The sequence below is a fragment of the Puma concolor genome, chromosome B1 (assembly GCF_028749965.1).
Source record: "Puma concolor isolate L17-30 chromosome B1, mPumCon1.1.hap2, whole genome shotgun sequence".
Classification (NCBI taxonomy): Eukaryota; Metazoa; Chordata; class Mammalia; order Carnivora; family Felidae; genus Puma; species Puma concolor.
The window spans coordinates 120773671-120796102 of NC_141670.1; the positions used below are offsets into that span (position 1 = coordinate 120773671).

General features: G+C 35.1%; 1 protein-coding gene across 9 annotated transcripts in view; it reads left to right on the forward strand.

Annotated features, from left to right (window-relative positions):
* Window positions 1-17096, forward strand: part of UBE2D3 (ubiquitin conjugating enzyme E2 D3) — a 29266-nt gene extending 12170 nt beyond the window's left edge. For 6 of the 9 annotated variants that reach the window (XM_086704491.1, XM_086704492.1, XM_086704496.1 and 3 more), the window contains exons 3-9: window positions 3546-3609; window positions 3676-3728; window positions 10372-10449; window positions 11632-11737; window positions 13525-13618; window positions 14034-14083; window positions 15617-17096. In XM_086704491.1, coding sequence (XP_086560617.1) covers window positions 3546-3609; window positions 3676-3728; window positions 10372-10449; window positions 11632-11737; window positions 13525-13618; window positions 14034-14082 — 444 coding nt within the window. In that variant the 3' untranslated portion in view covers window position 14083; window positions 15617-17096. The remainder of the gene's footprint in view (window positions 1-3545; window positions 3610-3675; window positions 3729-10371; window positions 10450-11631; window positions 11738-13524; window positions 13619-14033; window positions 14084-15616) is intronic. The other 3 variants (XM_086704497.1, XM_086704498.1, XM_086704499.1) reach the window with 1 other exon arrangement.
* Window positions 17097-22432: the final 5336 nt, after the last annotated feature.

Sequence of the window (22432 nt, forward strand, 5' to 3'; positions counted from 1 at the left end):
CCTACTTTATATTAACAGTCTATTAGGGAAGGGATTCAGGTTTTATCTCGGTATATTCAGACCTAACATGCTTGACACCAAATATGCACTTTTCCTGTATGTGAATAAATGATGGTGAAACTTTAGCTAATAGCAAATACTACTTTTCATTTTAGAAATGGATTTAAATTAACTTCTAGTTTCTGTGATTAGATTAAAAGTTGCTAGACAGAATACATGATTTCTCCCTGCTCCCTCTAGCTTGATTTTGAGACTGTTTGATTTAGATTTCTTACATGTTTTTCAAAAAACAAGACTTGAGCATTACATTGTGCTTTAGTGGGATAAGCTCTATATAAATGGCCGTGGTTCCCAGGAACTTTCTGCTTAGAATGGGTCTCTCCTCACTCTTGGCGTTTTTTCTCCCTTGGATTTGTTAGAAGGAAACTGGAGCAGTTAACAATCAAAGGAAATAACTATAGGAACCAGAGCAAGCTACAACCTCAGGGACTGAAATTGCATATCTTTATGCCAAGTCAGCTCTTATTATCTCTTTTGCCCAATGTGGTCTCTTTTTCTCTGGATTCACCATGTAATTTCAAGGCACATGCCTGCCAATAGCTCTAGGTCACATCCTTACAGTTAGAGAAGGAAGAAGTCTTCCCAGCTTCAATATGAAAAACCAGGCAGAGATGGATGGACCTGATTAGGTCAGGTCCTGGCTTGGCTTAGGTTACTTTCCAGCCCTTTGAGCTAATCACTGAGGCTAAAGAAACAAAATTCTATGATTAGCCCTGAGTAATGGGTGGTTATCAGCCACCATTAACCTAACACTACAATCACATGTTTTGGAGTAAGGGAAAAGCATTTCCATGAAAGCAGGGTAAGATAGATAGTTTATTGAGTAGATAAAAGTTCTTACACATTAAGAGCATCTGAGGTGACTTCTTACTGTGCTTTCTCATAATTTTTCTTGCTGAGATTTTCTTATGTATTCTCATTTGCTTATGCTATGGGCATAATAATGTCATGAGAATTACTTGTTATCTTAGAGATGAACACTGGTACATGATTTGAAAGACCTGTTTTGATCCCTAAAATAGGTTGGTTTTTTTTTCAATGTTGTATTTAAAGTAGATTTTAGTATGTAAGATAATTGGCCTAATTTTAGATCTTTGATTATTACTTCAGAGACATCTTGGTCATGGAGAACTTAGAAAATAAGACACTCAGAAATCTGAGTAATAAGAGCCTGAAATTTTGGGAGGGAAGAGCTGAAATTAGACCTTCACTCTAAAGTTAGAATAATAATGCCAGTATTATAAAGGCTTAATTTATAAATATTATGCATAAAAACTTGTTTCCTCTGTAAGAAATATGTTCTTTAACATTAAATAGGGTGTTGGTATATTCTAGGTTAACTTTATAGATTCCTGAAATTTATAATGAAGTTGTTTCAAGGTCACTTAGAGCAGCCATCGTTTAGATTGGTTTTATTTAAAAATAACTGCTTTTTTTTCTGGCATATAAACAAATCTGTATTCAAAACATGTTTATTAAGGACATAATTTGGGCTAGATCAATGTAAGAAACGAGATAAATCTTTTATGGAAAAGGAGGGGGGGATGGTTTAGAACAAGTAAGTTTTTAACCTTAAAATAGACCCCTTTTTTTGAACCCTTGTGTTCCTTAAGGAAAGAGAATTAAACTGTATAAATTAGCTTTTGGTTTTTTGTATTTTTTGGTGGGCCAGCTACACAGAACTTGTTACATAAGCTTTGGAACATGGGAGCATTCTCTGGTCGTGTCAGTTTGACTAGACTACTTGATTTTTACCAACAATGAAGTTTTTAATGCTTTGAGATGGTGTTAAAGTAGATTCTCATCATAACAAAAGTGGCTGGTTATGGGATGTAAATAATTGCCATATGAAACCTAATCTGGCCTATGAAAAAGTCATTTGCTTAATAATGGGTAGTCAATTAATTCAAGTATGTTTCTATTTTTACTCAAAAATTGGTAGTTTTGGGCGCCAGGGTAGCTCAGTCGGTTAAGTGTCAGACTCTTGATCTCAGCTCAGGTCTTGATCTCAGGGTTGTGAGTTCAAGCCCATGTTGGGCTCCCCCCTGGACATCAAGCCTGAAAAAACAAAACAAAAAATAACTTCAAATACTTGATTCAGAATCATTTGATAATTTGTAACAGTGTTTGTTTTTGTTTTTAAGTTAAAACCATACATAGTTTTGTTCTGTTTTCTTAAGTTATTTACTTAGAGGGGGGGATATCCCAAGCAGACTGTGCTTACAGCGCAGAGCTGACATGGGCCTCAAACCCCCACAAGCCATGAGATCATGATCTCTGAGTTGAAATCAAGAATAGAAGGCTTAACCAAATGGGCCACCCAGGTGCCCCCATACATAGTTTCTTTTAACCAGTTGTTTAAATCTCTGTTCAGAGTTTCTGTAATTCCTACTGATCAGGATCCATGGTGGTTGGAATGAATTTTCTCCCATTCTTAAATATATTGAACATAAGAAGGTATATTTATTTAGGCAAGCATAAAGGTCTGATCTGATCTTCCGTTATCCTAAGTTGTGTATCCTGGGATTTCTGGCTGTTTTGATAACCTTAAAAACAGATGTGTGAGTTTGAGAAGCAAGTTGGCAGTGTATCAGAGCAATCTCCAACTCCCAGTTTTACTGAGGTATAATTGATTTGTGACATTTTTAGTTTTAGAGCTACAATGTCATGGTTTATGAATTTTGTGAAACAGTTACCACAAGGACAATTCTTCTTTATTGTGGGGTTTTGTTTTGTTTTTAAATGGAGTGAATCTAGATTGATCACTGTGCAACAGTTGGTTGTTTTCTGAAATGTATTTGGACCATGTGAGAGAGGCATATATTTGCTCTGGATCGAGCCCCACACATACTCTCTTTCTCTAAAATAAAATTAAAAAAGAAACAACTTTATTTTCTGACTAAATTATCCATATTTGTTACATATAAGTCCTGGAAAGGCTAAGTACATATTTATAAATATAAGGTCTGATGGAATTTTGGAAACTGCATGTTTTACTAAGAGCAAATTTCAGTTTCTTCCAGGGTAATAAACACAGTTGAGTTGCAGCAATAAGACCAAATCAAAAAGGATACCTACCTACCTAGCCCCATTAGAGATTTTTCAAGTGGAAATGAGGTCTGTGGATAGTGTGGTTTCAGATACAACAGAGGATTTAGGATAGTAGAAATAAGGGCTTCTGAGATATCCTGAAAGTTAAGCAAACAACATGAATGTTGAGAACTGTCTCAGTTCTTAAGCTGTGAAAGTATCTGATACAACTTTTCTGGTTTGGATGGCTTTTGTTGATGTAACAAGAATTTTTGTGTCTGTGCCTATTATGTTCCACGATCTGGACTATGGTTAACTTAATGTTTTCTTTTACTAGAATGTATTAATGTGAACTATGATTGTGTGTCCCTTAAAGAATGGGGTGAAGATAAACCATTGACTCTGTTTGTTTGTTGTTATGGTTATATGACCCATCATGTTCTGTTTTGGTGTAGGAACTTAGTGATTTGGCCCGTGACCCTCCAGCACAATGTTCTGCAGGTCCAGTTGGGGATGACAGTAAGTAACTCTGAAGTTGATTTGAATGGCTAATTTCAAAAAAGCTTGTACATCTTTAGATAACAGTTTTGTTTTGTTTTTCCCTAGTGTTTCATTGGCAAGCCACAATTATGGGACCTGTAAGTATTAAGAATTAAAAATTGTTGCTTTTAATTAAAAATTCAACATTGACCTAGTTATATTTAACTTAGTCTCATATTTATTTTATTAACCTTGTAATGCCGTTTTGGAACTGCCATAGTTGTACAGCTTTTGAAAGCCCTAAAAATTTAATGAATTAGTCATTTGTTTACATATATTATATGTGTCTGTCCCTGTATTCGGGTTCTAGAGTCTAGCATCTCTATGACCTATCAAATATTTTTTCACTTTATCCTAGTTTTCTTTTGTAGTAATGTAAAGCATTGTTGCAGAGCTTCCTGTTATTTATAGACCATTTAATTTATTAGCTCTACCATGGACCTAATTCCTCTTGCTGCCAAAAATCTAAGTTTTTATTGTATTTGATGTTTGTATAGAACTTTAGATTTTTACAAAATTTGAATATTTTTAGGTAGAAAGTGATATTTTGAATACAGCAAAATTCCTTTCTATCCTGGGTAGATAAGAAACTGTATATGCTGGATAATTGAATATTCAGAATTATGGATACCATCTAAGAATTTCACAGAATTAGAGCGCAGTAAAACAACCTGGGGTAAGACTGTATCTTGCACAATACTTAATATTTTTTTTGACTTGGAAGGCACTTTAGGATTTCTATTCTATGTATGTCTTAATCTGCTTTCTTCCCCCCCTTTTTGGTGGTTTAATCTCAACATAAATGTCAATAATGTACTTGGTGAGATAACGGTCAATAAATAGGTATTATTCTAAAAGGAGAAATGCTCTTGGAAAAGTTAGCCAGTTGATGGGTTGGATTAATAAGTTTTTATTCCGTAGTTCTGATTTTGATAACTTTAATCTTTTTTTTTTTTCCATCTCCCTGTGGTCCCCCACTGTATGCCAGCCATTAAGGATAGACATAATACTTCTCATTCTTTAGGGAACTTAAAATCTGGGAGAGACCGGCAATTAAAACAAGTGTATAAGATAGGAAATTTTATGGGAAATCATAGCAGGGATGATTGAGTTAGAGTAATTGTGAAATGTTACGACCTAAAGGTAGGGAGACTGTGAGTTAAGTTAAACTTGGTGGTGTTGGTAGAGGGGGGGATATTTATCTTAATAATCTGAAACATATCTGTATTATCCTAATAGGGAAAAAAAAATAACAGTCAGAATTGTTCACTTCCAGTTATCTCAAGGACTATTCTTACTACTGTAAATTTTATTTTGCTTTAAAAATACTTACTTTGTAACAAAATTGTGGTTTATTTATTTTAAGTGAACATAGTTAACTAGTCTGGCTTTTACCCAGTTTGGTCCACAAAACAGTTTAGAAGTTAACAGTCTTCATATTAAAACCCTGACGAGGCCCTCATTCCATAGCAGTAGCGACTGGGGATGGAGTTTAGCAGCTACCTCCCTTTTTTTATATGGGGTTTGTGTCTCACACTCCTGTCCACTTCATTTTGCCTCCCTAGATTCTGTAGGCACATGGATTTGCTGTTTCTAGAATTTTGTCATTATAGATCACCAATTCTTAAAGCAGAGTGTTCAGTAAAATGCCTTACCATTTCTACCAAGTAAAAGCTCATCTTTGATCCAGAGGGTGCTTTAAGATGGTCTCATTATAAAAATTAGTTGTCAGTATTAATAAAGCACTAAAAAGTTGGTAATCTCAAGACTTAATTGGATGGTGTGCATGATAGAAACCAGCTCTTTGACACCAGTGTGACATTTTTCTGCTGGACTCTGAGACTTCACTGTTTATTGAACTTTTGTTTCCAAAAGGTGAGGAATATACTTAGAGTAAATCAGAGTGAAGCATAAGTGAGTAGTTTATGCCAGTAATTCTTTAGAGAATAAGAGAAAATTGCTTATCCTGACCTTTTTTTGTAGCTGCTTGCTTATTTGCTTTTATTTTCAGAAAACTTTGTTAATTGTATCAATGACAGTTTTCTGCTTTTAAAAACAAATACTTGATTTTCAGAACTATTTAAATATTCCCTAATGAACAAAATTTGCAGAAACTGTATTTTAGTAAACACCGGTTTTGGGTGTCAACTTGGAAATAGTTAGCAATTATCTTTACCATAGCGTCAACAATGAAACAACTCATGTTCTTATTTTGGCTTTTGATTGCATCCTTGTGATACAACATCACAGTTTGATTAGATAAATAATTGCTTTGTTTTGTTATTATGCCTAGCTGTGTGACATGCAGAAAAATGAGCTAAAACGTTGGGACATTGGTAGTATAGCAATCCATGTATTTGCAGATTTGCTGAAAGAATAAATGGTTACAAAATTGCTATGGAGTACTTCCTAGGTCAGTAAAGTGATTGGCAGTGCCACATAACTAAAGGTTCCTGACTAAGGAATGGAGCATCTAATTTAAGTTTTTGATGCAGAGTAACTATTCAGTTTTAGTGTATTACAGTCTGGGAATGTTCTTGATCATTAAATTTATGAGGCAAAATGCTTTCTAATAACCATTTGAACTGGCTTATTCTTTCTTAAGGTAAGATACTTTGGAAGCACAAATACTAATAAAAATTAAACCTTTGAAAGAAATGACAGAGCATTGCTGGTTATGTGGTTCTTAAACTTTGGTGGTGGCTGGGTTTTTTGTACTGAGGACAATTCCCATTAACAATTGGAAAAGTTAGGAGAAATTAACTCCTTACTTATTTCTGGTATTTATATACTTGATTACTAATTGGAAATGGAGCTGGGAGAAAGATAATTTTGAAATTATTTGGAGAACCACACTAACTTCCACCTAATCTATGATACAGCCAAGGAAGAAAGTACCAAATTTGAATAATATAACGTCATCTTTGGCAGCTTGAGCAGAATCAACTACAAAACCCATCTGAAGTCAAATAATTGGTTCATAGGTATTGTCTTATTGGTCCATAAAGGTTATTTTTCAACTTATTTTAAGTGTATTATGTCAGTTTCTGCCAAGGTTAATGATACATGAAAACTCTTCCCTTCATGACCTTTTAAAAGGAGCTTTGTAGTCCAGAGGAAGAGTAGAGGAAGTGGAAAATATAAGTAAGTTATAAATATGTTGGATAATAGTAAATGTACAGAAAGTACAGAAGAAAGGCAACAAGCGGATTGAACTAAAGGAAAGGCTGTATTATCTTTTTAAGGACATTTAAGCTTAAGATGGATTCTATAGTGTAGGTAGGATCCTAGAGATAAAGATACAGATGCAGATAAGAATATTTCAAGTAGGAACGCCTGGGTGGCTCAGTCTGTTAAGTTTCTGACTCTTGATTTTTGGCTTATGTCATGATCCCAGGGTCGTGGGATCAAGCTTTGTGTCAGGCTAACGCTGTGTGTAGAGCCTGCTTAACATTCTCTCTCCTTCTGCCCCTCTCACCCCTACCCGCTCGCACATGCTGTCTCTCTAATAAAAAAAAATTTTTTTTTCAAAGAATATTTCAAGGAAGAGAAAGAAAGAAATAATAGAAAAAGGAGATGTGAAACATTTTATGTGCAGTAAAGAGCACATTTAGGAGACTAGGTAGAAGATGAGACCAGCTATATTAGTGGGAATGAGTTCATAAAGCACTTTATGTGCTTAGGAGTTTGTACTTTATCTTGAAATCTGTGCTGGATTTCAAGCAGGGGTGCAACTTGTGTCTTTTTTTTTTTTTTTTCCAACGTTTATTTATTTTATTTTTGGGACAGAGAGAGACAGAGCATGAACGGGGGAGGGGCAGAGAGAGAGGGAGACACAGAATCGGAAACAGGCTCCAGGCTCTGAGCCATCAGCCCAGAGCCCGACGCGGGGCTCGAACTCCCGGACCGCGAGATCGTGACCTGGCTGAAGTCGGACGCTTAATCGACTGCGCCACCCAGGCGCCCCGCAACTTGTGTCTTAAGACAACTTCAGAATTAGGGTGAGGGATAAATTAGAAGAAAAAGCCAGAGTGAAGACAGGAATACCAGTAGTAAACCATTACCATAATGTAGAAAAAAGATGTGAGATCTGGAACGAAGGTAGTGGTGGCAATGGACCTAAAGGAGAAGCAGCTAGTTGAAGAGAATTTAAGGATCTTTAAGATTGATAACTGCTTTGATCCCTGATGGTTTGTGGTTTGAGTTTTGGACACAAGACATCCAAGAATAAACATTCATGAGCATTTGAATATATATGTAAAGAGAGAGAGAGAAGGACTCCAGAGTTACCAGAATAAGTGCGGATCAGGAGATAGAAGCAGAAGATGGATCTTTGGGAATACCAACACTTTATGATTGCCCTAGGGGAGGAATACAGACACTGAGAGGAGCCACTTGAACTAATTGGAGTAAATCCAAGGTGTAGAAGGTTTATAAAGAGATCAAGTATAAATTCTGGATTTGGGTCAGTTTATAATCAAAATATTCCTGTTTTAATTTCTTTTCTGTTTGTTTTCTATTTATAGTAACTTTGATATAGAGCCTCAATCTTTAGATAGCATAGTTTGGTTGGGTTACCCCTGGATCTTAAGATTTTACCAGTTTTTCCTTTTTGAGTTGATGGAGTTGTAGTGTTAAATTGTAACATTGAAATATTTTCATCCCATAAGTTTTTTTTTTTTGAACAAGTGAAGTGAAATTTGGTTTTGCTTAAATCTTATGATTAGGTTGCCTTTATTCAGAAGCAGTGAGATTACAGCACTTATGATTGTATGAAAATTTAGAATTTCTCTTTCTTTTTTTTCTGTTTTTTTTTTTTTTTTTTTTTTTAATTTATTTTGAGAGAGAGTGAGAACATGAACAGGGGAGGGGCAGAGAAAGAAGGAAAGAGAATCCCAAGCAGGTTCCACACTTTCAGCCCAGTGCAGGGCTCAATTCACAAACTGAGATCGTGACCTTGAGCCAAGATCAAGAGTCAGATGCTTAACCGACTGAGCCACTCAGGTGTTCCTAGAATTCTACTGTTTAGGATTACTGTAAATTGTTAACTGTACACTGTACAAACATTTTCAGTATTAGTCTTATAAAAGTGTATGCCATTTGAAGCATCTACTCCCTGTTGATGTAGCTGTTAAAGATCCATTAATCTGGTAAATTCAGATCGTATTCTGGTACCTTGCTTTGATTTTTGTCTATACTTCACAATGCTGCTTTGCAGTTGTATTTTTTCAAATTAAAATTTTGTAAACAATATGAAAAGAAAGGACTTGGGCATTATGAAAGGATTCAAACTGTAGTTTTTTTAATTTTACTAGTTGTATGTTTCTTTGAACTTCATTTATCATCAGTAAGTTGACATTTTTCCTTCAACTCGCAGATATATCCCATTCATTTTTCATAATACCTGCAACATTTCATTATATGTCTCTTTGCCATACTGTTAGCCCATCAAGATAAGAAATTGTTCTCAATGTCCCTTCTACATACCTGATCTATAGAAGGGAGTTAAATTAATTAAGCTATTGTTTATTTTACAGCGGGCTGGGGATTAAATGAACACTATAAAAGTGACAGATCTGGAAAAGTTTTTATTTGCCTGATATCCAGAATGAGCATAGTAAAAGGCTTATATTAGCACTATGTACATACTCTTCTAATGGAGAGAAATAGATGTTGGTAATAACTCACTATAAACTTTGAAATACATCTTCAGGTCGGCTCTTAGCATATCTAGAAGCAGTTTTATATTTTCCTTTTACCTTAAAGGTTTTTACTAAGTCACTGTCTTTTGTCCTCACTTTCTGTTCCATTGTTGATAGTCTTCACAAGACCTGGGGTTTCAATCTTGGTTCTATCCTATACCATTCACCTAAGTTATTTCTTCAAGTCCCTTTATATTTGTCCATAAAATGGGAACAATGATATCTTTTTCCTGATATTGGTTAAATTAAATGTAAAATTCTAGCAAGTAGTGTTTCCCAAAAATTACTTCATACTAACATTGTCTGATAGGTATTTACTAAGAGTCCTTCGTACTCAAATTATAATCAAAACGAGGGAGGAAGAGTGATGCGATAGCTTGAAATTTTGTTTTCTTTTGAAGTGGAAGAACAAATATTCTACATTGTTTTCCAAATATTGTAATGCTGTGTGTTGGTTTGCTGTGGGGTTTTTAGTATGCTTTTGAAGAAAAACTTCCTTGGTTTTAAATGAGGATTTTTGAGGGGTTACTGGCTGGCTCAGTCAGAAGAGCACGTGACTCTTAATCCCAGGGTTGTGAATTCAGCATTTTGCTTTGCCAGTAGCCAAAGTGGTGTGTTGAAGTACAAAGCCTTCTGTGTTGTATATATGGTTTTCATTAGAAGAAATAAATATAAGACCTTATTTTCAAATTCATGTTTGATGTATAATACTTTTATAGACCTTATTGCTAAGTATACTTTTCCTTTGTGAAAGTTGGGATCTAGAACACTTAGTTTTTTGGGTAATTTTTCGGTTCTTTGGTGACCTACGTAAAATGGGATCTAAGTAAATAAGGGTTCATTGTTCTATAGTAAATTTTGATTGTGTATTTTCTAGTAATATGAACTAAATTGTGGAATAGTTTAGATTCTATTGCAGTGTAAACAGTGGGTAATTTGGGTCCATATTAAATGCTTATTTAGAAAATAGAAATGTTACCTGGATTATTTAGCAGTAATATTTTAAATATCAGAGTTAAGCAAATTTTTCTTTTCACAGAATGACAGCCCATATCAAGGTGGTGTATTCTTTTTGACAATTCATTTTCCTACAGACTACCCCTTCAAACCACCTAAGGCAAGTATTTATCCCCAAAATCCATTAGTATACATCAGTGTTTTATTTCAAAGGAATAGAGTATTCTTAGAAATTAAGATTCAATGTAATTCAAGGTAATTGGCATGTATATGTAGGGAGTAAGAATAATTTAGGTTAAATACATATTGAGGCTAATACATAAGCTAAATATATAATACAGAATGCTCTTAATCTTTAGTTAGAGGAGCAGCTAGACCTGGATTTGAACTTTTGTAAATGGAGATAAGGATTTATCCAATGTTGCAAAGCTCTGATACATTATGTGGAAGCTTTTTTCCCCCCCTTTATTGTGCTCGTACAGGTTTGGATTATTAACCTCTGTAAAGTAGTAGACTTCAGGTATTCAGCTTTGTATTCATTTGCATATTAAATGTTGCTGCAGCCTAGGCTATGTTTGTTAGGGCTTAGACAGGCTATATCTTTTAGGGGTTTGGGTTTGCATATATAACAATAAATCTATCAAAGCTTATAGTTGCTTAATGCACGAAGGTGACTGGTTTACAGTTATTAAAAGCATTTGATCCTTGTCTTTTCAGAGCAATTAACATAAATCCAATCTATATGAATACCTGTAGAAAATAGCAGAACGTTGGCACTTCAGCCATCTTTGCAGTCATGTTATAGGTGTAGTATGACAGTTACTTCAGATGAAACACTTTTGTGATATTTAAAGTTATTTTATGTACTATGGAAACGCACACTAAAACATACTTTTTGTAACTTGATACCTTAAATGAGTTGGTCTATAAATTTGGTGTACATTCTGAAGTTCCTTTATTTATTAATGAATGTTAATTAGCCTTCACAATGTTCTTCTTGATACTCATGACATGGTAGAGCGAAAGTTAACCTTCAGAATATCCCATCATATCATTGATAGTAAAATTTTGCCCCAAAGAGTACATTTTATTTTAATGAAAGAGAAGGATCCCCTGAAAGATCTTGATCAGAATATCAGATGAGTTTCTGTAATTTTTAGTCCTACTGTATATGTAAAGTAGGTTTTAGCCATTTGATTGTGTGTATGGGTGTGTGTGTGAGAGAGAGAGAGCAGGACAGTATTTTAAGCCTTGCTAAAAATGAAAGTCTTTTATTTCAGATTAGGATGCTTATTTTTACTTGGGGAAAAGATACCTAAAAAATTTTTTTAATTTATTTTAGGTTGCATTTACAACAAGAATTTATCATCCAAATATTAACAGTAATGGCAGCATTTGTCTCGATATTCTAAGATCACAGTGGTCTCCTGCTTTAACTATTTCTAAAGGTAAAATACTTTCAGAGAAAGTCTTGAGCTGCTCAGATTCATAGTCTTGGAAAGGTCTCTAGATCAATTCTGGTCTTCTAATTTCAGTTGGGATCTATTATATGACATCTCTAATAGGTTGTCCAGTCTCCACAAGAATATCCCAGATGGAGATGGAGTTCCTCCATCTTTCTCCATTTTGAATGACTGTGGTGGTTTTTATGTCACTTCTCCCCCACAAATGAAATCACCTACCACAGAGTGACTACTCAATGGGAAGGAAGTGTACCCTGTAGTAACCTTTGGGTATTGGTGTTGGCTTAGCATACCTTAAGGTATAAAAAATGAGGTTTTTAATGTTGCTAATTAAGACAGTGTTTCAGATAGGATTGTGCAGTGAATTTGTATCTACTAAAAAGGTAGTGTAGCATCTCCCAGACTTGTATTTGACTAAAATCACTGTTTTGGAGAAGAAAGAAAATCCCTTATAACACTTTGCAGTGTCTGCCACATAATAGGCATACAAAATGAATTAGATACATGCTCTGAAATGCTTGGTATCATCCAAGTTCATGAATTGAACAGGTCAGAGTAAGAACTAAAGTTGTGAAGGCTCGTTTAGTAATAGAGATAGAGAGGTGCCTGCGTGGCTGGCTTAGTCTGTGGAGCATGACTCTTGATCTTGGAGTTGTGAGTTCAAGCCCCATGTTGAGTGTAGGGATTGCTTAAAAATAAAATCTTCAGGGGCTCCTGGATGGCTCAGTCGGTTAAGTGTCCACAACTCTTGATCTCAGCTCAGTTCTCAATCTCAGGGTTGTAATTTCAAGCCCCACGTTGGGCTCTCCGCTGGACGTGAAGCCTACTTAAAAATATATGTGTATGTACATATATGTATATAATAAAATCTTTTATTAAAAAAGTAATGGAGATCTCAGCATTTATTTAATCAGTACTCTTAGTTTATAAATTCAAGGAGACGAAACACAATGGAGCAGTTGGGAGTTTATGTGAAACTCCCCCAAGGGCAGGGAAGAGAATGGATTTCTTTTTTTTTATTCTTTTTATTTTCTTTAATGTTTGTTTATTTGTGAGAGAGACAGAGAGGGAGGGGGAGATACAGAATCTGAAGCAGGCTCCAAGCTCTGAGCACTCAGCATAGAGCTCAATGTGGGTCTCAAACTCAACAAACCATGAGATCATGATCTGAACCGAAGTTGGAGGCTAAATCAACTGAGCCACCCAGGTGCCCCCTTTCTTTTAATATATATATATTTATTTAATAAGTAAACTCTACCTCCAACATGGGGCTTGAACTCCACAAACCCAAGATCATGGGTCTCATGCTCCTCTGACTGAGCTAGCTAGACACCCTGAGAATGGATTTTTTTGTTATGCCCAACCGCTGAAAATAATACTGCACGAAGAATGTTCCCCACATTATTCTTTATAGATTTCCCCCCTCAAAGTACCAAGAACTCCACAGCTTATTACTAATGCCACTTAACTTTAAACTTTATGAAAAGGATAATAAACTACTACCGCATTGTTTGAGTATCTTGGAACTCCTGAGTTTGGCACTATTTTCATAGCTAGTCAGTACTAAACTTGATGCCAACAAAGTTCTATTTTTGACATTCCTTATTGTCTCCTGTGAAGCAAAATGTCTGTAAAGCTGTGTCTCGTTGACCTTAAGATACAAACTAATAAAAAATCTTTTGAGGATTGGGTGTTTTTTTTTTTTAATACATGTTTCTAAATACATTTTTATCTAAATTTCCAATGCTAGGTAACACTTTTTTTTCTTGCAGTTCTTTTATCCATTTGTTCACTGCTATGTGATCCAAACCCAGATGACCCCCTAGTGCCAGAGATTGCACGGATCTATAAAACAGACAGAGATAAGTAAGTATATAGTAGAAAAGTGATTTTATTTTTTTAATGAGTTAGGCTTACACTCTGCTGTAAGTTGTGGCAATGCCAAGAAGACTTGATGATTACTGCTGGTAAGATAATAAGATGTGCAGAAAGCTAGTTTTTGAAATGTGAGTTTTTTTTAATAGGTTTTAGTTTATGTGACAATGAATAGCTCCCTCTAAAACGTTTTAATTTCCCAACATGTTCAGTGCTTTGTCACTTACTAAGTTTTTGGAAAGAAAGATTTTTCTTTGTCCCAATTACATTTTTGAAACAAATAACTGGTACTATTATAAAAACGTGGTCTAAATTCCTCAGATATTTGAATTACCTTTATGTACTACTTCACCATTATAACTTTGTTGTATGTTATGATTAATGCTAAGTATACTTGTTCAATTAGGTACAATAGGTTAGCAAGAGAGTGGACAGAGAAATACGCTATGTTGTAGGGTAAGAGGATCTGCACTCTATGGTGCGCTTATTCATGGTACTGCCAGCACTTGAGTGCTGCATGCTTAAAGGCACTGTCTTAACTAACCGAAGGTAACATGTGACAGTTTTCTGAAAACTGTACATTTAACTGCTTGATCTCTGTTTAGCGTGAAAGTATACCCAATAGTCATTACTGCTTGAGAGTATTTGCATGGCAAAGCAGTTATATATAGCACTAGTAAGAAATGAAAGTTTAAATAGTATCTTTTTCAAACTACCATGGTATTTAAATTTTAAAGTTGGTATATTTTAACCTTTATTACCAGTACTTTATGGAATGTGGTGATTTAATTAAAATTTGGCCAAGAGATCATAATATAAGGGGAAAACACTTTTAATAAAGCCTCCAAGCATCTAAACTAAATGTTCATTACTGACAAGCATGCATTAATATCAGCTATACTTTGTGGCTCCCTGTATGCTAAATGAAACCTTTGTTTTAAAGTGCTGGCTTTTTGAGAGGGTGTCCTTAAATGAGGTAACCATGAATGGTAGAAAGAACTTCTATATGCTAAAGTTTAGAAAAGTGGTTGAACCATGTTTAGTTCTTGGTTTGAAATGAAGCTAGTTAATATTGCATAAAGTTCAAACTGGAAATAGAAATCTAAAAGTTCTCCTATACCCTTTGATGTTATATTCATTTCTTAAGGCTATCACTGTATTTTTTGTTGGTAAGTAATTTATGGCATGGATGTAATACAGGAAGAAATTGATAGCATTTATCAATATGAATGATAATCCTCAGTAATAAATAACCTTGCTCGTGTGTGAGTTACCTGTTGATCTTTTTAAACAAAGATGCCCCCGAGTTGTACTACTAGAGATTCTCATTAAGTCTCAAGTGGGACTTGTTAGCTCCAGTCACACTTTCTAAAAGTAACACATACATGTTCCAATTAACACATACACGCTACTCACACCCACCTCTCTTGAAAAGTCCTTTCTTCAAAACCTCCTTCCCCAATGTCTAATCTTCTCCCTGTGCTTTAAATCTCAAATGTAATTTCTGGTATTACCAATTTCTCAAAGTCTAGGATTCAGATAAAATTGTTTGGTTCCAACTTTGATGGAAATTTCTGTAGACTGTGTGTGCCGTTCTGACATAAGTCCATGATCTGTAAAATAATTTTTTTAATGTTACAGTTAGTTGAAGTGAATACTAATTATAGGATTTTCTAATAGAACATTTAACTCAGTGGTAGGGAAGAGAAAAGGTCTTTGATTATTTTTTTTCTTAGCGTCCCCAATCTCAATACCACCTTATTGTGTTTATGAAAATATTTTCAGTCTATTGGAACATTCTAGTGGAAGCATAAGATTTCCATTTCCCACATTGCTTTGAGTACCAATGCTATTTCTCCCTTGTTGGCTTAATTCTAATCATAGCCATAAGAGATAACTCCATGATGAGTTTGGAGGTAAAATAGAAATCTTTCCTTTCAAATATTAAGAATTCTTTAACTTTTTAAGTAACATCTTCTTTATTTGCAGGTACAACAGAATATCTCGGGAATGGACTCAGAAGTATGCCATGTGATGCTACCTTAAAGTCAGAATAACCTGCATTATAGCTGGAATAAACTTTAAATTACTGTTCCTTTTTTGATTTTCTTATCCGGCTGCTCCCCTTTCAGACCTCATCTTTTTTAATTTTATTTTTTGTTTACCTCCCTCCATTCATTCACATGCTCATCTGAGAAGACTTAAGTTCTTCCAGCTTTGGACAATAACTGCTTTTAGAAACTGTAAAGTAGTTACAAGAGAACAGTTGCCCAAGATTCTGAATTTTTTTAAAAATGGAGCATGTGTATTATGTGGCCAATGTCTTCACTCTAACTTGGTTATGAGACTAAAACCATTCCTCACTGCTCTAACATGCTGAAGAAATCATCTGAGGGGGAGGGAGATGGATGCTCAGTTGTCACATCAAAGGAAGCAGCATTATTCTAGCATCCAGTCTTTTTTAAGCCTTCCACTGTTAGAGATTTGAGGTTACATGATATACTTTATGCTCATAACTGATGTGGCTGGAGAATTGGTATTGAATTTATAGCATCAGCAGAACAGAAAATGTGATGTATTTTATGCATGTCAATAAAGGAATGACCTGTTCTTGTTCTACAGAGAATGGAAATTGGAAGTCAAACACCCTTTGTATTCCAAAATAGGGTCTCAAACATTTTGTAATTCTCATTTAAATTGTTAGGAGGCTTGGAGCTATTAGTTAATCTATCTTCCAATACACTGTTTAATATAGCACTGAATAAATGATGCAAGTTGTCAATGGATGAGTGATCAACTAATAGCTCTGCTAGTAATTGATTTATTTTTCTTCAATAAAGTTGCATAAACCAATGAGTTAGCTGCCTGAATTAATCAGTATGGGAAACAATCTTTTGTAAATGCAAAGCTGTTTTTGTATATACTGTTGGGATTTGCTTCATTGTTTGACATCAAATAATGATGTAAAGTTCAAGAGAGTGAATATTTTGCCATGTTCAGTTAAAAGTGCACAGTCTGTTACAGGTTGACACATTGATTGACCTGATTTATGCAGAATTAATAAGCTATTCGGATAGTGTAGCTTTAGTATGCTGCACATGATACTGGCAGCCCTGGAGTTCATAGATGGACTTGGGACCCAGCAGTTTTGAAACGTGTATATGGAGTTTAAGAAATTTATTTTCCAGGTGCAACCCCCATCTAACTAAATTTTTTCTTCACCTTGTACACTTGACAGCTGAAAAAACCATAACATGGGAGTAATAATGGGTCAAAATTTACAAAATAAAGTACTGTTCTGGTGTGGGAGTTGTCATGAGGCTGTGTTGAAGTGACTTAACTATGTGGGATATTGACTATCCATTGAAATGGATTTGTTCAGCCATTTACATTAATGAGCATTTAAATGCAACAGATATCATTTCAGGTGACTTAACATGAATGAATAAAAGTCAATGCTATTGGATTATTTTTTGTTTGACAAGTGCTATCTGTGCCACTAACTTCTGTAGTAACAAGGGCATTATCATTCTTCACCCTTCCTAATCCTGACGCTATAGTTTTACTTTTTTCCTGGTTTTGATTTGTCCATTGCTTTCTTAAAATCTTGTGTTTGATTTTTAGCACATCTGTGACTTTTCTCCACTTCCACATTTTTGCACTGCTTACACTTATGTGCAATCTTATCCCTTGTCTGCACACAGATGTGGAAAGCTAGATATAAAATAAATGTTAAAGCTTGATTTTTATAAACATTTTAATATGTAGTTTGGACATGGTTTATTGACTTAAGATTTTTCTCTAAACTGCAAGTGAAATGCATGCCTTCCGAAGATGTTCTGGCTTTGTTAATTCTGTAATTTAAACATTTCATTGAGAAATATCAACCCAGCTATACAATTTTCCAACGAGTGAATTTTTTTCATTTCATCTTTTACTTAAAAAAAATTACTCCTTAAAGGTAGATGTCATATTGTTAATGCTATTTTGGATTCAAATTACAAATGAAAAATTAGTAACCTACCTGCTCCATAAGGTAAGAGATCCTGTTCTTTTGCTCTTTTTTCAAAATAATTACTTCTGATTCTCTGATAACTCAAAATAGCTTTAGTAGGCATATTATTTCTTGAAAGCCCGTCGTGAATAAGCACTTTGTCAGAGCTTCTGAATTGCTAATTGACTTTCAAGTTGACCTTTTTAGCCATAGACAACCTTGAAGTATTTATAGAGAATGACTGAAATTGTTGTCATAATTATTAGATGTGTCCAGTTCTCTGTATCTTTGATTTGATGCTTTCTACAACATTTCTAATGTCACTCTAAGGGAATAAGCCATAGAGGCTTCTCCAGGTTTAAGAGAACAGTAAAGTACCTGGAAAACCAACATTTTTGAATGTATGGACACTGGACTTGAGATCATCTCTAATGAAACCTTCAAAAGAATCCCAAGAATTTGCCCTTTTTCCCTATATACATTACCAGTGCCATGTGTAGGACTGGATGCATATTAGCGATTAAAAATTGGTTTTGATTCTTTATATTTCCTATATCTTTTAATGCATAAAGTCAAATTTTTAATGCTGAGTTTCTTGAGAATTAACAGTCCAGTTGACCTGTTAATGGTAAATTATATTTTAAGTGACTCATTTTTCCTGGGCAAGTTTGCAATGTGGTACCAGATTTTTTTTAAAAAGCTTGTTAGTTTGCTTTCTTGTGTGGGTGTGCTCACAATTTTTTAAAGTATGAACCACAGTTAATAGTGGTCTCAGGGGTAGTGAAACACTCACTTTTTTTTTTTTTTTTTTTTTAATGGCTTAGTTAAAATATGCTTCAGTTACTGATCATGCTGTGTTAGTGATTTTGGAGGTGACTCAAATTAGCCGTGTTTTGTGTTGGCATAACAAAACTGTTAAATGATTGTTGATTTTACTTTTTAAGTGAATTTGTCTTCTATTTTGAGGAAACCAGTACAAGTCACTAATATTGTCTTAATAGTGACATCTGCATAACACTTGTAATAGCTAAGATAAAATTGAGCTTAAAGGAATTGTTACCATTAAAGTCTGTGTTTAAAGACACTTCGGTCTCAGTAATTCGGGCTAACATGAAATCCACACTTAAACCTAATATTATGTGTGAGTTCTAATTTGAACTTCTTAAAATAGCAGTTACAAAACTGATCTATAAAGAATTAAGACCTTCTTAAAGTGTGGTCCCAAGACATAATCTGTATCATTTGGGAAGTTTATTAAAACAGAAGTTATCAGACCACACTCTAGGCCTACTGGTTGAGAAAATCCAGTGGTCTGTTTTTGTTTTTTAATGTTTTATTTTATTTTTGAGAGCGAGACAGAGTGCAAGCAGGGGAGGGGTAGAGAGAGGGAGACACAGAGTCCAAAGCAGGCTCCAGGTTCTGAGCTGTCCACAGAGCCCAAGGCAGGGCTTGAACTCATGAACTGTGAGATCATGACCTGAGCCGAAGCTGGTGCTTAACTGAGCAGTTACCCAGGCATCCCTCCAGTGGTCTGTTTTAAAAAGCCATCCAGGTGATTCTGAAGTCTGCTCCTAGATCTAACAACCCATAGCAGCAATCCTTGAGCCCCCATAGCTAGTTACTTGACACCTGTTACTGTCTCATTGGTGATAAGAGGACATCAGTTGTATTCCCAAGCATTACATTGCTATCTCATATCTGACAAGTTGTAGTACTTTGAATTATAAATAATAGTGTAGGTTCCACACATTTCCTTATGATCTAAAATCCTGCAATTTGACTAACCATCTTCCAGTGGTATTCAAATTCATAACAAAAATCTAACTTGATTCATGTATACATAATGGAGCAAATGGCCAACTAATATTTAAAAAGTAACCAGGTATAAAAGTCCAGGTTGGTTAGGTCCAGGATTTGAACATGTCTTACCATGTGGCCTTTAAGTCTGTTGTTTGTTTTGTTTTTGAGTGACAAGGTAAGCCCTCATGTTTAGGATGTTTGTAATGTTCACTGGATTTAGCATATGTCAGAACATAATTCGAAATAGCTCAAAAGTAGCTATTGAAAACTTTGAGTTGTCCCAATGTAATATAAATTGTAAAGGTATTTAGAGACAGGATTTTAAAAACCTGATTACCTCTGCATCCGCATTCCCCAAAAATAGTGTATTGGGGGAACTATGTAAAAGATCAAAACTAAGATACTTAGATACTATGATGTTTTCTGGAAAGACTAGAAGATTTTGGTTTCTTTAGGTCCCCAGTAATTACCACAATTTTGTATTCTTTCCTGCTATCTTATAACTACTTGCTCCTTTCTTGCCTCATTTTGAAGAATTTTTTAGGATTTTAATTCTGGCAAACTTTCTAGTAATTGCTCTTTTAACATGGTATTTGTTTTAGTTAAGGTCCCATTGTCAGTTACCTTTCCAAATTGTACGCTGTTGCTGGATGAGTATCTTTAAGAGCCCTCTTGAAGTTTTCCTGTATTGAAAATGGTTTTATGAAATAACTTTCATTTTGCATACTATATTGTCTGAGCCTCTTAAATAACCTCAAATTCCTTATTGGTGTGTCACATTTGAATAGTGTCAAGACCAAACAGTGGAGTAGTTTCATGCCCTAGTTACTCAGGTACATAGTTAACCATTGTCCTTTGCTGATCTCCCAACCATCTCTCCTAAACATGTCTAAAACCTACTTGATTTCTACACAGATGCACACACCCCTACCTCTTTTGGCTTTGGTAAATGTAAAACATTCCTTTGAGTAGCACTGGCTCAAAGCTTGGGCATCAACCTTGATTTCTCATAGCAGTCCTGTCAGTTCTTTTAATTTTTATTCAGAACTTACCTATTCACCATAGTCACTGCTGCCACCATGGTATAAAGCTTGATCACCTCCTGGATCACTGTATATAATAGCCTACTCAGTGGTCCTGCTTTTTACTTTGCAGCAATCTGCCCCACACACAACACCCAGCATACTCCTAAACCATGTCAGATCATGTCATCACTGCTCCAAACCTAAAGGTTTCCTGTCTCCTTCAGAGTGAAAACAAATGCTCAAGGATGTAACGACTTCCCATCACCTCTAATACACTGCTCAACCACTCCCCAACTCAAACTCTAACAGGCTTCAGGTGAGACTTGAGGACTTTGATGTTAGGATGTTTGCCCTTGTTCTTTGACTAGAATTCTCTCAAGTCATATGGCTCTCCCTTCCCTAATTGTTTCAAATGTCAAACTTAGAGTGGTTTTCCTCAACTATTATTATACATAATATACCCACATAGCCCTGCATTGTAGAGTGTTCCATGGCATATTCTGTATTCTCTACCTTCGCATGTAATACTGTTTTTTCAACCCCATCCCAGAACAGGGATTTTGTCTGTTTTGTTCTGCTATATTCTTTAATGACTAGATGACTGCCTGGCACGTTGTTAGGTGGCCAAGTATTTAATAGATGAGTGAAAGTTAAATGGTAGACTTTGCCAAAAATATTCCTTGCCAAATGTTTAAAAATACAAAAAACAAAAACTACAGTATACTATAGAAAAAATATAGTAGTCCTCCCTTACCCACAGTCTTAAGTTATACATGGTCAACTGTGGTCCAGGAGCAGATCATCCTCCTGATACACTATCAGGAGGTAAATAGTAGCCTAACTGTCACATTTACCTCACTTCATCCCATCATGGAGGCATTTTATCCTCTCCTATCACAAGAAGGGTAAGCAGAGTACAAGAAGATACTTTGAGAAAAAGCGAACACATCCACATAACTTTTATTATACTGTCATAACAGTATATTGTTGCAATTGTTAATCTTAGTGTACCTAATTTGTAAATTAAACTCTATCATCTGTATGTATAGAAAAATATATAGTAGAGGGTTCAATACTATCAGTTTGAGGCATCCACTGGAGGTCTTGGAACATATCCTCCACAGATCAGGAGGACTAGTGTAATGAACCTTCTTCACTTTCTGACTACGGTAAGTAAAATACCACCACAGTCAGTAGATGGACATTTCAGTTCCTATTAGTATGGATGATTATCCTGACTGACTCTTGTGAAAAAGCAACCAAACATGGGAAAAACAATTTTTTTTAAATGTGTGAATCAGTCAAGAAAGGAGTACTCACAAGCCAAAATATATTGAAGCCAGGAACCCAAAAAGAATATAAACAGAAGCCAACCTTCCTCTCAAAAACACTTGAAAACCAAGTGAACTGTAACCCAAGTTCCCTGTAAACCAAGTGACCCTGGCAAAGAGTGGTATCAAATAAGAGAAACCCATCCCCAAAACAACAGTGAGGAGTCCACAGATCTTGAACCTTGGTGCTCTGTAACAGGAGAATATTCTCTCAGAAACTGTAGTCATAGTTTGGCCTTTGTGAAGATTTGCAGCCCTTAAATCTTAACTACATAGGTGGTCCCAGAAAACTCAAGCAGAATTAATTTTTAAAGTAGTTCCAAATCAGAGCAACCAAGAACTGGCGGAAACTAATATTCTAAAGGAACTCAATACACGGTTAAATATCAGAAAAAAACAAAATACAAAGGAACATAGCACCATGAGTGGGAGCCATGTGACCTGCAAAATTTTCAGACATTAAAAATATCAGGTCATCAAAAATTGGAAAGAAGTAGTAAAACCATATTAGCAAAATGACACAATCTAGAAAATCTTAATGATAATTTAAAAAATTAGAGCTAAAAATGGAACTCAGCATAATTGCAGAATACAAAAATCACAAAAATCAATTGCAGTTCTGTAACTAGCAATGAGCAATCTGAAAATGCAATTA